This window comes from Molothrus aeneus, chromosome 18, assembly GCF_037042795.1.
Source record: "Molothrus aeneus isolate 106 chromosome 18, BPBGC_Maene_1.0, whole genome shotgun sequence".
NCBI lineage: Eukaryota > Metazoa > Chordata > Aves > Passeriformes > Icteridae > Molothrus > Molothrus aeneus.
This window is the reverse complement of record NC_089663.1, coordinates 2,564,563-2,581,012: the sequence shown is the minus strand read 5'-3', so window position 1 is coordinate 2,581,012 and position 16,450 is coordinate 2,564,563. Positions and strand designations below refer to the sequence as shown.

Below are 16,450 nucleotides of genomic sequence, written 5' to 3'. Positions count from 1 at the left end.
AATCAGACACAGTTAAGTGTCCCAAGTTGGTTACAAAAAAGGATTTCTGAACACTTAAACCCTTGTGTTTTAGGAAGGAAGGAGAAAGATTTCATTGGGTTTTCTGCCAGATTTAAGTTGCTGTGTGTGATTCAGCACCAAGGATATTATTTACATTAATTTACAAATGCTGCAGAAAGTGAAGAAAAGGATATGCAGCATTTACTGTGCACATCAGCACTGGATGAAGTTTTTGCACTACCCCTCCTCATTCAAATACCTGCACAGGCAACCAGATTTCCTCCTTTCCAGGTTTGCCCTCTGCCACCTTCATTTCAGAACAGCAAAGGCCAATGCCTATCAGTAACCAAAACTGTGACATTTTCAAAAACATGCATTCAGAAGTGTGCAGTTCTGAACTTACTGCCTTGGCTTTCTTTGACAGCAGCTCATTTGCTACATCATTTCAGAACAGTTTAAAGATGATTTCAGATTTAGGTTTCTACATTGTTTGTAGGATAAAGATTAAGATTGTAACAATTTAATGAAGTTTCAACTTCTAGGGAATGCTCTTTGCAGCTGACTCTGAGTAAAAAGAAGGCTTAAAAAATAAAGAAGAACAAACAAACACACTACAAAAACAGCTATGAACCCAAAAGACAAAACCTCCCCTCCTCCAGAGCTTTAACTCCACTGAATTCATTCATTTCCAGAGCTGGGCCATGGTTACTGCTCATTTGTACACCCTGCATCTTTAGCAGACACAAGGAAATCCAAGCACATATTTTTCACTGAGGGATAGGAATTTCTGCACATAAAATCATCTCCATGGACAGCTACTGCAGCCCATGAGCACCAATCTGCTCTGTGCCCCTACAGTGACCTGATCATGACACACACTCTCATTTTCTGAAGTCTTGCCCATAGGGAACTTAGGCTTGCATGATAAAAGTTTGCATTTGCATCCACTAAAGCAAAGCTCAGGAAGATAAACCCAGCTGTGAGTTCCAGCTCCAGTTTGCTGACTCTCAGGCACAGAACAGCACCCAGGAGATAAGGCTGGTAAGGGGCTTTCAGTTCTGACTCTGTTACAAATCAAAACACCAGGTGTTTGTGGAATAAAACCCCATATCAGTAATTTTTTGTATTGTTTGAAAAGACTGTAAGAAGCAAAAAATCCCAACCAAACAAATAAACTCACTGGAGAACCTAAGGAGAATTGTGATAAAAAAGGCCAGACTGTTATGGGGCAAAAATAAATAACCACAAGGTATTGATATCATATCTGATCCTTCTGTTGAAAAGCATTCTTCAGTGCAACACCAAGATTCTTTTCTAAAGAGAAAATACACCCTGAACTATCCTCACCACATCCAAATGGATTTTGATACTGCAGTCAAGGAGAAGACTTGCTCTTAAATGAGTGACCAATACCCACATATCTGCTCCTGCCCTCCCTCCTGCTGTCAACAGCTGCAGGGGCTCTGATCACCAGGAAGTTACACCCAGCAGACAGCAGCAGTTCAGCAGTTTATAAGATTAAGAGCTGTAAAAAACAACATTTCTAATTTCTAATCTACCTAGAACCTGAACAAAGTGTTCTGGCACACAATACCAGAGATTCATGGTGGTCCAGAGCTGTCAAGTATATGCAGGTCAGAACAAAACCTGATTCCAGCCACCAGGAAACCATGACTCACTCACTCACCCCAGCACCTGCTTCAGAGCCATTCTCACTACAATCATTGCTCATGAAAAATTTCTCTTCTTCTTCTTCTTCTGCTCTGACCAGCTGTTCAGCTTCTACATCACTTTCCCACTCCCTGGCCTCTACTGAGACACCTCTGATGAGCAGCTCACTGGTGTCAGGAGTCAAAGCTCCTCAGTGACAGTGCTCAAAGATCACCCCATCACTGAATGCCTGAACCAGAAGCCTTTTCCTATCAGTCAAGTATTAAATAGAAACAAAACCAATACTTAAATATCCATCAGAAAGTCTCAAACATTGTGGATAGAAGCCTTGTAACTAGATATAATATAACTTGTAACTAGATATAATATAACTTGTAACTAGATATAATATTGCAATTAGAAGCCTTTTGCTACCAGTCAGGTATTAAATAGAAGCAAAATTAATACTTAAATATCCATGGAAAAGCTTCAAACATTGTGGATAGAAGCCTTGTAACTAAATATTGTAACTAGATATAATATTGTAACTAGAAGCCTTTTGCTCTCAGTCAAGTATCAAATAGAAGCAAAACTAATACTTAAATATCCATGGAAAAGCCTCAAATATTGTGGATATTTCAAATGGGAGATGATTATGTCAGTCAATATTAACTGTTACAGTGACCAAAGCACAAATTCCCCTCTGACTCCACAGCTATGGCTGGGGTTTGTGTAAGTTAACAAATCCACACTGTCCTGGATTGAAATGAGCATCCATCTTCAACCAGAAATGACAACAGATGTGTTTGCCTGGGCCTGCAGAACCTTCTGGTCACTGCCACTGCCTTTGCAGCCTCCTGAGAGGAAATGAAGTGCTCTGACCTGGTGCATTTTCCAGCAGCAGCTGGGCAGGAGCTGCCAGCCTGCCTCCACAGGATCTGCTCTGATACAGGGACAAGTGCAACCCTCCTGGCAGTTTCTCCTACACAGTCATGGAAGAAAAGAACAGCTCAAATTTTTCTGGGTCCCTGACACCATGCCAAAGCTGCTCAAACTGGAACAAGCCAGGTTTAATGACACAAGAATCACCTGTACATGAACATAGGCCAAGCAAGGTCCTGGCACAACTCAGCCAGGGACACTGCAGAGCTGACCTGCAACACTCAGCAACGCACACTCATGGAGTGTGGACCTGAAATTTGAGTCTTGAATCAAATGTGAATCTTGAACACGGCAAATCTCAGGTTTCTGTGGTTGAGATGACCCCTGAGGTGTTAGAAAGTCTCTTTTTTCCCAGCCCCATGACCAAAGAAGTTGAGATTCCTGGGTTCTGCTTTTCAAGGTTGTTATTTTCTCTTATCTGTTACATTCTTTCTCTGTCCAGCAGGTTGGGTTGTGGCACAGTCCCTGCCCTTGGGGTGGTGTTGGCTTTTTATACTACAAACAAATATACTTTATTTACAATAATTTCCCAATACCTATCACCTATGTTAGACAGTCTGTCTCTACTCTAAACCAATCCAAAAGTGTCACCATCACAGCAGAAGATGGAGGACAAGAAGGAGAAGGACAGGACATGCCCAGATTCCTCCATCTTGCTTCTTGAATCCCCATTCTAAATCCCCAAAATTCTACTTTTTCACCCTGTGACAAATTCACCATCATTCTACTCAAGCCCTTGTGGTTTGTAAATCTTCACACAAAGCTGGGAATTGTTTCCATGGGTTAAAATGGAAGGCACAGGTGTTTGTGACTCTGTGCCAAGGTCTCTGAGCCCCTTGCCAGGGTCTCAAATCACCCAGGGCAGCCAGAGGAATGTCCTGGGTCCCGACAGGCAAAGTTTTAAATGTTAAAATAAAGATCTATCCCCCTTTAAAAACGCTTTATTTGATATCCCAAGAAAAACCTTGTAGTTAAAATGAAAAACGATCCATAAAAAGCACACCAAGAAGCTGAGTAGCAGCAGCAAGTTCATCGTTTGATCACAAGTGAACACTCCCCTTGCCGGAGAGGCAGCAGGCGGGCAGGGCAGCTGTGCCCGAGCACACACGTGGCTGTGACCCAGTAAATACCTGTGGCATTGGCTGTCCGCCCAAGGGCACGGAGCTTGGAGGTGGAGCCGGCACCGCGGGGGCAGGCGGGAACCGTGGTCTGATTTGCATCCCGCCTCGGGCCAGGGGTGCGGTGATCATCTTTGAGGACAGAGGGACAACAGACAAAAGTAATCGCAAAACAAGAAATGCAGTGCACTGGCAGGATGAGAAGCACATGCAGCCTCCGGGAACTGGGGAGGGGGAGCATGGAGGGAAGGTTAGTGAGCTTCTCTCTGAAGGTTAACCTGACCTGCTGGCCTGGAAATGCAGCTCCTTTTGATGCTCCTCCTCTCCATCTCAGAGAGCACCTCATGAACTGCTGGTACCCCGACAGAGCCCATAGACAGCCTGACTCATGGCTCAAGGGTTCACTATCCTGTCATTTCCATAAAGGGCTTTTCCTAAATTTTTCCTGACATCTTGAAGTTCTCCAACCTTTGGAAATAAGTCTTCCAATCTTTGGAAATAAGTCTTCCAATCTTTGGAAATAAGTCTTCCAATCTTTGGAAATAAGTCTTCCAACCTTTGGAAGTAAGCTCTCCCAACTCTTGGAAGTAAGCTCTCCAACCTTTGGAAGTAAGCTCTCCCAACTCTTGGAAATAAGCTCTCCCAACTCTTGGAAGTAAGCTCTCCAACTCTTGGAAGTAAGCTCTCCAACTCTTGGAAGTAAGCTCTCCCAACTCTTGGAAATAAGCTCTCCCAACTCTTGGAAGTAAGCTCTCCAACTCTTGGAAGTAAGCTCTCCAACTCTTGGAAGTAAGCTCTCCAATCTTTGGAAGTAAGCTCTCTGCTGTCAGGAGCTCTCCACCTAAGAAGCTCTATAATGCCACAGGTTTCTGATGTGTTTTCCCCACTGTGGGCCCCAAGGGTTCAGCAGAATTGGCCATGTCCCCTCTGTTCCAGGACACTTTGTCAGACAGTTCAGCAGCAGCTGTCAGTGCACTGCCCCACAGTGAGCAAATTTCACACCAGCCCAACCCATGCCAGTATAGCAATGCCAAAGACAATTAAAAGGACTTCCAGCTTTGAAAAATTTATTTCCTTCCTTTTATAACCCACACAATAAGCCAAGTGCACTTTTTAAATTACCATCATTTTGACAAATACATATTCTTCTACTACTAAGGTGTGCTAAATTTTTCTGAGTCCATGATCTTTTTCAAGCTTTTTGATTCTCCAGCTGTATAGAGTGAGCACACCCTGTGTGCATTTAGGGTAAATGACAAAGGTGAGCATTAGAATCAATTTTTATTTTAAAATAGGATTGGAACTATGCTGCTCTGCAGTGTCTACAAGTACCTTTCAGAACCATTAGCCTGCATGAGTCACAGAGATGTAATTTTTCATATCTGTATAGCCCTCTGCTACTTAAAATTTGATATTGCCCCACATATTGAGAATTTACAACAAATCCAGTATATATTTGAGGTAGTATTCAGGTAGCTTTGGCAGATTCACTTATCAGTAAAAGAGCTTCTGTTTGGGACCTAAAGATCTACAGTGAAGTTCTCTGAGCTACCTTTTTTCCCTGGCTTACATGTTATACCAAGGAACCTACACAATCCTAACTGACCTAAGAGATAATGCAGCCTCCTTCCTGTAAATGGGTTGGGGCACTCCTGCTGGGTGTTTATGTAAATGGACTGAAGCAGCCAGCAACACATCTCTAGAGAGTCAAAGAATGCATGTGCTTACAATTGTTAAAAATAAATAAAATTAAATACAACATAGCAAGACTGAAAAAAGAAAGCAATAACTGATAAAGAAAAAATAGTGTCAACTTCAGCACAGCTGTTAGTTCACAACATCAGAGCAATGCAGTCCCTTTCCATCCAGGCAAAGAGGGATGGTCAGAGACAGGATTTCAGGAGGGGAACAAAGGGGGTGCCTCAGACACACACACACATGCACACGTGCACACACAGCATGCAGCAGCTGCAGAGCAAACACAACAACCCAGCAGTGCCACAGAGCACAGGGGGATGCCAGGGAGTGCAGTGAAGAGCTACAGTGTCAACATGAGAGCTGGTGAAGCAACATAACCCTAACAAAACCAAAAAAAAAAGGGGGGAAATTGCTGGGGTGGGAGGGGAATATCCTTTCAGGCACAATCACCCCAGCTCAGACCCTGGTGAATGCACACAGATCTCTGGAGCTGTGCAATCCCAGGCATGTTCTGGTGACCCACATGGCCCATCTTGGCTGTGTTTCTGAAGCCACACCACCAAAAAGTGAAGATTTACATTACTTCCACTGAGGCAAAGGAAATTAGAAGAATATTCACAGGTTAAGTGTCTGGCAAATCACTGAACAGCAGCATGACAAACTCCAATTCAAAGGCTTTCAGCTGTTTGTAGTGTTGTGGTTGGTCAAATGAGTGCACAAGCTTACAATTTTGGGTTAGGATCTTTTGTATTTTTTTAAATGTCTGCTCTGGAAAGGAAATCCATATATAAAATGGCACCAATTCCACTCTCTTAACAAAAACAATCTATTTTCCCCCATTCTCCAGCCCATTTATATTTACAAAACCCATGACCCTTTGATAAAGGAGTCAGGAAAGGGGTTCCAAAGCAGTATGTCCATAAAGGAGTTACTCTTCTTGTAAGGTAAGAACACAAGCAGAAATGTTTAAGTACTTTTGAGAAAGATTTTAAGTGAACACATCTTCCTCCACAAGTGAGATTGATTCTTATGAGGTAAAATTCCATTAAATTGAGATAAATCAGAGAGCAGAAAGAGGATCTCCCTCCAAAGTAAGCTACAAACCCCATTCATTCATAAAAATGAACTGGAATAGAACAAATAGAATCCAGAACCTGCAGCTTTCTTTTCTTTAACATCCAAGCATTCAGCAGCCCATGAATACACAGTTTCTGGTGAGCACGTGTATTACAGTGCCCCTGCACCAAAGGCAGCTCAGATTTTCAGCCAGCATCAGCCACTCTGCATCCTGAGCACCTGAGGGAACTGCACAGTGACTTAACCTTACTCCTATTTAACTTTAACTTTACTCACACTTAACTGCAGTTGATTACAGATCTTTTTCCTTGGTGCTGCAAGTATTCTGTGTAGATCTCATGTTGCTAGGACAGCACTGCTGTGAGCTCCCCTGGGAGTTACATGCTCACAAGGACTGGAGCAGGGTAACACTGACCTGTGTGGGGTCCTGATAACTTCAGGGAAGAACCTCTCACATGAATCCATGTTCAAACCTGGGACTGCTTTTACTTTTATGTAAAAAGGATTTACAGAAACTTTATGGAAAAGGAAAAATGCAGCCATAGCAAACAAAATTCCCAGTTTGAAAGCCCTTAAAAACTAAATTTAAATGTAACAAGCAAAGATTAGGATAGGGTTTGTTTCTAAAAAAAGCTTCCCTGAACCAAATAAAGAAATCAAAGCAGATTTATTAAAAATGCTGATGCTACCGAAAAATGTACTAAATAGAAAGCAAAAATCTAGCCTTAAAAGAGACTTCTTATAAAGGAAATCCTTACACCCTCTCAACACTGAAGCTGCATGGTAATATTAAATACAGCCACAATCTTAAACCTATTATATACAGAAAATATTTAGACAAGTACAAGAAACCCATTTAGTTATTGGACTTCATAGTGGTAGGTGAATTTTAGTAGACTCATCTTGCACTGGCATGAACATCAGTGGAGTAAAACGTGTGTGTGGAATATTCCAAACTCCACATGTGGTAGATAAAGAGCAATCCCCACACAGGACTGGATGAAGCTGCAATACAAAACTGGCTGTCAACCATGTCATCACCCAAAGCTTTTCAAATGCACTGTGCTGTTAAGCCACTGGCACATGAAGTCACTAAAGGGGCAGGAATTCAGCTGACTCTACATAAACACAATCCATCTGTTCAGAGTTGAAAAGAGCACCACTGAAGTTAGCAACAAGAAAAAAAAGTCAGTGTCTCCTTCCAGTCAGCCTAAGTCCCTGCAGCTCCCACCTGGAAATTATTTAAGAAACAAACAAGTTTTAATTGACATTTCAGCTGTAGGAAGAGAATTCTGCATTGCTGCCAGCACTGTGCCAACTGTACTTACCACTGCCCAGCTTTACATCCTGTGTTACACTGACACAAGCCAAAGGAGCAACTCAGAAACAGAACTTGGTCACACCAACAAGGATGTGGCCAGCTGAGAGTGACCATGGTACAAGACACTGGCCCTGATACAAGCCTGGGAGATGTTCACTGGAGAAGCACAGTCCACATAAAAAACTTCTTACTGAATCTAGAAAATGACTTGTGCACTGAATGGAAAATGGTGCTTGAAAAACATGGAATGGCTGGGTGTACATCAAGAATTCTGCCATGAGTCCTAGTCAGCCTCATTTCATCTGTCTGCCTCTCTCTTCATCTACAGAGTGGTGACATTTGTACTTACCCATGTCTGTAAAATGCCTCAGTATGAAACACTACACAGGTAAGCCACAAAAGACTTCCATATTCTTGTGGAAAATGGGATAAGAGGTTCAGCTCAAGCCATTCCCCATTTTTTCCCCATGTCTCCTTCATACCAGACACACATCAAGAAACAACCACTGGGGCTGCAGGTGTATTGCAGGATAGAAAAACCACGTTAGACAACAAGCTTTCACCCAGCACTTTTCTTTTTTTCATGTAACTCTGCACTTGTGACACACACCATTTGTTCTTCACAATTCACATCCAGAACAAAAGCATCTAGATCTACTGCCCATCTCACTCAGAAGAAAATGAAAGATGAAAGGACTGAAAGGGGAGTGCAGAGAGATTTCATCATCTATACTATTTTTTTCCAGTCAATACATGAAGATGGAAGGTAAATCACATGTGATTAAAGATAGCAGGCAAAGATTCACAGTACAGAAATCAGTTTACACAACAAAGCAGTCACCTAGGAGAGTTTAATGAAAGAAGAGGTGATACACTCCAGGTACCAACAGTCAGACTTGTAGTGTGCCCACAGGAGATCATCTGACTCATGGGCATTCCTGTGTCAGTACAGGCAACACTCGAACCTACTGGGGACAGAGAGCATGCACAGAGAGGTTGGCAATGAAATCCTGCCTCTGACTCCAGGCAAAGGAGAAACAGCAGAGAAGAACCACACCCCCTTCCTAGAGGGGATGAGCAATGTCAGAGCCCGCACCAGGAACCACCAGGAACCCACTCCATGCTCATCTCTAGCATGCACCTGGCACAGGCTGTGAGCTGTGGCCCTGGGCCCTTACCTGCCCCGAGGCTCCCATCTGAGCAGCTTGGGCCTGAGCTGCCTGCACTGCTGCTGCTGCTGCCTGCTGCTGCTGCTGCTGCACCAGCTGGGCTCTTACCTGGGGGTGAGAACAAACCCAAAGTAAACACACATACCTGAGCAGGGTATGACACTTCTGTTTCAACTGCATTGGCTCATGTGCTCATTAAAAGGGGTATGGAGACAAGATCAGCCTCACCAACTAAAGTTTTTGATTTTTTTTTTTGTAAAAACAAGTTTCCATGTTTAAAACACTTAGAATAGTTTTCCCACAGACTGCACACCCAATTCAACAACTTCCTGCACATCTTACCTCTGCTATCAGGTCTTATATATCAAGATAGTAAGGCACTTATATTTTTTGCAAGCCTACCAATGACCAGCATTGCAAATGTTTATAAATTCATTACATCTGTCACTGTGACAATGATGACATTTAACTACTCCTAGCTCAGCTGGTAGGAGCACAAAGTGGAGACATCAACTCATCCATTTCTGAAGTGTGGCTGACTCTCCAATCCTCCCCAGTAAGGCCCAAAGAAAAACAGGTCTGAGCTTTGATTCAACAGTAACCTATGCAGCCCAGATAAAAATTACTCTAACACTGCAAAAAGCTGCACCATTAAGTGCATGACCCAGCAAGAGATTCAGTAGAACTATTGTCCTTCCCACCTTCTCTCCAAGGCAGGAACAGCCAGCACATTGAACTGTGACCAAATCTCCCAATGTGGCAGCAGAAGCAAAGCCAGCATGGCAGAGAGCAAACACTGGCTGCAGTCTAGAACACTCCAAAGTACCTGCTCATGTTCTAGAAAAGCAAACTGCATGGAGATCACTTTTCTTTAACCAGAGTATGTTTCTTTTTCTTTGTTTCACTTGTGCATTCAAGAGTGAGACAAGAAATTATTCTTAAAATTTTAGCTGCATGAATGGTTTTCACACATTTCCAGAACTCTTACTCTTAGGTACAAAATTGTTCTCTACTGGCAGGCCCAGACATAAACCTTTAAACACCCTGTACCCACAACTTGCTAACTGCAGAGCTCTTAACAAGTTATGGTTTCCTATTCCATTATTAGCAAAAGTCAGATATCTGTTTTATTTCTCCAGATGGACAGCTGGTCACTAGCCCTTACCTGCATAGCTTTTAACTGCTGTGGTGTGAGAGTGACAGGCATAACCTGGCTGGGAATTTGTCCTGAGATTGCCTGAGGCTGAGACACCATGGGCTGGGGCTGAGGCTGGGACTGTGGTGGAAGCTGAGACTGCTGTGCCTGAGCAACCTGTTGTTGCTGCTGTTGCTGCTGCTGCTGCTGTTGCTGCTGCATCTGTTGCATCTGCTGTTGCATGACTTGCTGAGGCTGCTGCTGTATCTGTTGCTGTGGTATCTGCTGCTGCTGTTGCTGCTGCTGTTGCTGCTGCTGCTGTGCCTGCATGACCTGTGCTGCCTGCAGCTGCTGCATTTGAGCAATCCGCTGCAGCTGCTGCTGCTGCTGCTGCTGCTGCATCTGAAAAGCAGGAAAAGCCAGCATGTTAAAGCTCCCAGCAATGCAACAGCAGACTGACTTTTATAGCATAAACCAAAAATAAACAGAATCCTAATACATCAGATTGATGGTTTAAGCCCAAAGGGAAAGCCTAACCTTTTTATCCACTCATCCCTTGTATATCTCAACCCTAAATGGTTAAATGCCCCGTATTTCCATATTTCCATATTTCCACATGACAGGCTTTCCTGTAACTTTTAAAAGCAAAGGTTAAATCCATCAGCTTCTCCTGTACAAATGGGCTCAGATACAGTTTTCAAATGTAATCACCCCCTAACAAAAACAGCACAAGAATATGACAGCTGAAGTTTCCTCCCCTGCTTTTGTACCTAAGGATGATATATATATACACACACGTGTATATATACACATTTTTTAAAGTGGCAACACATTAGTCACACAATGACAAAACAACCACTATTGCTAGAGTAATTCAAGGGCTATTCTTTCCCAATTTCTGTCAGAATGAAAGACTGTCCTGACAATTATAAAAAAAAAGAGACAAACATTTTCATTCCCTATTGCTATGACAAAAGAAAGCAACAAAACATCTGTAAAGCCTTTCCTCTGGTATGTAACACACTGCTGTCAGTTAACTTGCCAATCTAACCTGAAGCCCTACCCAGAAGTGGAAATGTGTTAGTAACAGGCAGAGCTGATACTTCCACACAAGCCAAGCCTCACCTGACAAGTAACTGATTGTCTTAGGTTACACTGCAAGATGTAACCAAATGTTTGTATTCTATTACCATCTGTTAAAACCAGGTGGGGCAGTGTTCTTTATCTCTTCCATGACCCACCCACTTTCCAGGGGGATCTCTGCTGTCCATGGCCACTGAGTGTCCCTGCAGGGCTGATCCAATTCCAGCATCCCATGGGGAGATGCTGCGCCCAGGGCAGGAGCCAAGCATTCCTACCTGGATCCAATGTGAGCCTGGCACAGCACAGCAGCCTTTGCCCAGGGCATTGCCAGAGGAGCAGCTTCTGCTGCCCTGCATTGCCAGAGGGAGCCCAGGCCCATCTGCAGCAGCCCTGGAGCTGCAGAGGAAAACTCCCCCCTTGTGCAGGATCCCTGCTCCAGCAGAACCACAGCTGCTGAGCCCCATGGGATGGGGCTGTGCCACCCCCCTGACACACAGGGGACAGGGCATTTCTGACTCTGTCAGTGGTTTTGTACTATTGCATTTTAATCTAATTTTCCCACTAAATTGTAGTTCTGACTTGGGATCTCGCACTGGTTTGCTCTCAAACCAGCACACCCATCACCACATTTGCCATGGGAGCTGTTTGTCATCACCTGCTGTTGGTTTTGCTGCTGCTGCATCTGCAGTTTCAGCATGTGCTGCTGCTGCTGCTGCACAGCCTGCAACTGCTGCTGCTGCTGCTGCTGCTGCGCCGCCGCCGCGGCCGCCGCCTGCTGCTGCTGCACCTGGAACTGCTGCTGCATGGCTGACTGCTGGGCCTGGAACTGCTGCTGCTGCTGCAGGGCCACCTGCTGCTGCTGGAACTGCTGCTGCTGCTGCTGCTGCTGCTGGGCTATCTGCTGGAGCTGAAGCTGGGCTGAAGAGAAGATAGACTCTACTTAAAATATGATACCCCAATAATGTGAGATTAATTCATGTCCTTCCTTAGCAGTATATACTTTTGCTTCCTCAAATGGATTAACAGCAGAATTAATCACACTTTGTACTACCAACTTGTAATTCACTCTCCCTCCATTGTCAGTAAGTAAAGAGTAAAAATATGCAGGAAGAAATGTACACTGAGGTCACCAGCAGGAAGCACCTTACCATGGAAAACCTGGGTACATGTTTGCACAGGCAAAAACAATGTTCTGAAAAAAACAATGTTCTGAAGGTGACATGATGAAAGAAAACAATGTTCTGAAGCTGACATGATGAAAGAAAACAATGTTCTGAAGGTGACATGATGAAAGAAAACAATGTTCTGAAGCTGACATGATGAAAGAACTTTCTCATACAACAGCTCTACTGTGTTGGCTATACCAAGGAAGACATTTATCCAATTAGGTAGCAGTACTTGAAATCAATTATTTCTGAGTTCACTTGGCTGATTTAGCCAGAACTATGACACCTAGTATGACACCTAGTATGACACCTAGTATGACACCTAGTATGACACCTAGTATGACACCTCTTCAGCACCCTTTCCTTGAGGAAAGGCCTTTTTACTGCAAAGCTGACCCAACAACTTCAGTGGCTGAAGCAAAGGAACACTTACTCTGCTGAGTGGCTGTAGAGACCCCAGGCATGCCATGAGGAGCCATTGCTGAGGTTCCAGGAGGCTGCTGCTGCCCTGGCAGACTCATCTGCTGTGCCATTGGACCAAGGCCTGTCATGCCACTCATTGGTGCCCCCTGAGCTCGGGAAGCCATGCCCATGCCAGGTGCCCCTGCTGCAGGACCCCCAGTTAGATTCTGCAGGGCATTCATTGGATCTGCAAAGGAAACAGACACTGCTATGCAGCCAGCCATGCAATTGTCCACAATCCCCTGCTCTCCCTCATCCACTCTCTGATCTGGCAACTTCAGACCGTGACTAGACCCAATATCCTGACAATAACAGATTCACTGCCCTGCCTGCGAGGCTTCTGGCACATCTCTGCCTCTCTGTAAAGACAGAGGTGATTGAAAGTGCTCCAGTGTTGTGAAGTTCCACACAGATTTTAAATACATCAGAGAAAAGAACTTATTGGCCATCTCCAACTTGATACACAAGCTGCCAACAAAACTCCATGAGGATATAAAGCCTTTAACTTCAAAAACCAAGAGAGTCCCACTGTGGGTCTTCCTGTTCAGAGAAGCGATGCTCAGAGCAGAGGATGTACTGTGCTGTACACTTCCCCTCTAACATCACTGGTATTATGCATTGAATAAATTCAGTGCCTTTCAAGACATTTTTCATAATCTGAATCCTGGGCACACAGAAAAGTGAAGTTAGAGAAAGACAATTCAAGAGGCCAAAACACAACACAGGGTGCAGAAGCAATATGAACCAGGTACAGAACACACACCACCTCTTCCTTAAGAATACTTATAAAATAATTTCCAGCAGGCCAGACTGCATGTTCATCAACCACAGAGTGCATATTTGCCCTCCAGAGGGATGAAAGCACCACACCATGTCCCTAACATCCACTGCAGTGAGAATGAGCACAGAGGCAGAAGCCAGGACCAGATCTAAGCTCACCAAATAGCACCACAAATATTTCTGCCTCTGGTGCAACACCTGGAGAGCCACAGCTGGCAACAGGAGGGAACCTGGGCTGCTCAGCAGATGATTTTCAATCCCTCTGGTGCTTTCCTGAACCTTACTGCTGTGAGCTAACAGAAATGCAAACAGGGGCACAAAGAAGCCTGCAGTGTTACACCCAAAGCACTGGCCAAGCCTCCCACCCCCAGCACTGAACAACTCCAAGACTGTCCTGCTCCCCTTCCTTTACTCCAGCAGCATTTAATACATTTAAAATCCCAGCTAGGCAATACACAGATGCTTTATTCTTAGTAACCACAGCCCTGATGTCTAAGCTGCTCTATTTAGAAATGGAGAGTATGGGAAGGAAGAAAACAACAACAAAAAAGGAACTCTTACCACTGACTGAGGCTTGAGATTTCTTATTGTCTGCAAAGAAAAAATGATGAATCATCTTTGTTAATATTGTCACATTGACCTTCTGGATATACTCTCTACATAATTTTTAAAATAAATTTTAAAAACCCACTATCTACTGTAGCTCTAATAAAATACATTAACCTAAGCCCATTGGGTAATCAGAATGCTATATAAAAATATGAAAGAAGCAAAGATACAGAAAAAAATTAGGAAGTAGGAAAAGTAGCAAGTTCAAATAATTTCTCAAATACTTTTCAATTATAGATGATGTGTAAGAGAAACAGGATTTATAAATTAGGCATGCATACTACAGGAAAATTCTTAAAGCAACTTTCTAAGAATCACATGTAGAATCACACACAGAAGCCCTAAAATTTACTTTTCTTTGATGATGATTCAATGAGAAACCACAACTGAGAAGAAAGTAAAACCAAAAGTAAAAAATTACTTACGAATGTCTCGGAAATGGATAATGAGCCTGGCCACAAGAGAAAGATACTCCTCCTAAAGGTGAAAAATGGCTATTTTAGCATAAGAAATGAAAACAGAATAACCATTACTTTCTGGTTCTTCAGTATTCTTCCTCAACACACTGGATTTTACTCTCCAATGTGTGTGGGCTTTTCAGAGCAGTTCACTTCCAAGAACAGTCTGTTTATGAAGCAGGAATATTTTCACTAACACGTCATTGTGGTTGATGGTGAAGGAACACCAAGAAACCACAAAATTCACAGGGAAGAACCTCCCTGACAGCCACACTAATAGCACCTCAATATGCAAATATTATAAATCAACATACATTCTCCACTTCTTATCCACTATAATTCCTTTTTTTCTAAGGACAGAACCTGCTTACTTTGCACACTGAATTATTGAAGTCCTTGAATTATGTCACATTTGTACTACAGTAACTCTTTTTAAAGCTAAATTCATATTGCAAGTAAATTATTAACTTGCAAAACTAACGTGACAGAAGTGTCAGAAGTGAAAAGACAAATATTCTCTGAAGTATTTTCTTAGTGTGCTTCATAATTTGTAGGAAGTTGCAGAGGCTGAGACAAACCCATGAAACAACTCATCAGGAGGATGCCAACAGTGGGTGCAGATTTGTGGCATCAGCATTGTAACATTTTCACCAAGACAGGTTCCATTTCAAACATGGCTTATTTGGAGACAAAACCACTGTCCAATTTCCCATAACACAGCTCCAGGGAAGCAGGTTATGATTTGATAAGAGTGCAGGACTGTACATTACAGCCAGACTTTCACAGAGAGCACAGCTCTTCCCTTGGGGTTACTCTTACAGAGCCTTTTCATTGATATTTTTTTCCTGACCACCAAACTGGAATGGTGCTACAGTGCAGATAAAGGAAATTCCATGCAATTCACTACACACAGACATTCAGTAAGAACAGGGTGGCTCCACAGGTGCATGAAACACTGCAGCACCAGCAAAGCTGTCTGGCACTGAGGCCAGTCTGATGCATCTGTTGCATGCAGAACTCCCCAGTTCCCCTCAAGGTAAAAGAAGCAGCACATACAAATCCAAATTTCACACAAATCTCTATTCCTAAGTGCACTGGCTCTGTATTTCTACAATTCATTACAAACTTCTTTTAACAGCCAATAACTTCTGGAAGCAAATAGAGATTTACCCTTGTTTTGGCCTTCATAAACACATGGCTCTCCATGTCTTTGCTAGATTTGTTATGGGCAACACCAGCTTTCCTCATGGCTTCATCACTGAAAAATAAAAGAGGAAAAAAACAAGGCTGGATTTTAATTGAGGGTCTTACAAATACTTCCTGTAGTTAGAAAGGTCTGTGAAACAGCTTTTTACTCCTCTCTCATTTATAGATTAAAAAAAAAACAAATAACCCAAATACCCACCACAAAAAAACCCCAAACCAAATCACCACCACCTATTATTTAAAACTGCCACCCTATAAAGTTTCTTCAAAAAACAGAGAGAAAAGCCAACTAATTTCTAAAAGGCAACACAAATATTTGCAGAAATTCAAGGCCAACTGCTAAATAAGTCATTATTTCACTGCCTGATGCATTATTTTGACAAAATAGCAGCACTTGTTTATTTGAGGAAAACTGAATGACAGGATTAATGTAATCCATGTTTGGCAAACAATGAGACTGAGCTTCCTAGCATAAGGATCTTCCAAAAGAATTCTCGAAACATAAGGTGGAGGAATAAAACAAAAAAGGTTGTTTAAAGGCACAGAGGCTTAACCAGTGAGTGAGGACAATGAGGG

General features: G+C 43.0%; 1 protein-coding gene across 4 annotated transcripts in view; it reads right to left on the bottom strand.

Annotated features, from left to right (window-relative positions):
• MED15 (mediator complex subunit 15) overlaps nt 1-16,450 on the bottom strand; it is a 28,370-nt gene that overhangs the window by 7,453 nt on the left and 4,467 nt on the right. For 3 of the 4 annotated variants that reach the window (XM_066562482.1, XM_066562483.1, XM_066562484.1), the window contains exons 2-8: nt 15,839-15,926; nt 14,636-14,687; nt 14,163-14,192; nt 12,793-13,008; nt 11,849-12,111; nt 10,141-10,512; nt 8,985-9,083 (exon numbers count right to left, since the gene is read on the bottom strand). In XM_066562482.1, the coding sequence (XP_066418579.1) occupies nt 8,985-9,083; nt 10,141-10,512; nt 11,849-12,111; nt 12,793-13,008; nt 14,163-14,192; nt 14,636-14,687; nt 15,839-15,926 (1,120 nt within the window). Of the gene's footprint in view, nt 1-3,722; nt 3,843-8,984; nt 9,084-10,140; nt 10,513-11,848; nt 12,112-12,792; nt 13,009-14,162; nt 14,193-14,635; nt 14,688-15,838; nt 15,927-16,450 lie in introns of all 4 variants that reach the window. The other variant, XM_066562485.1, reaches the window with a different exon arrangement.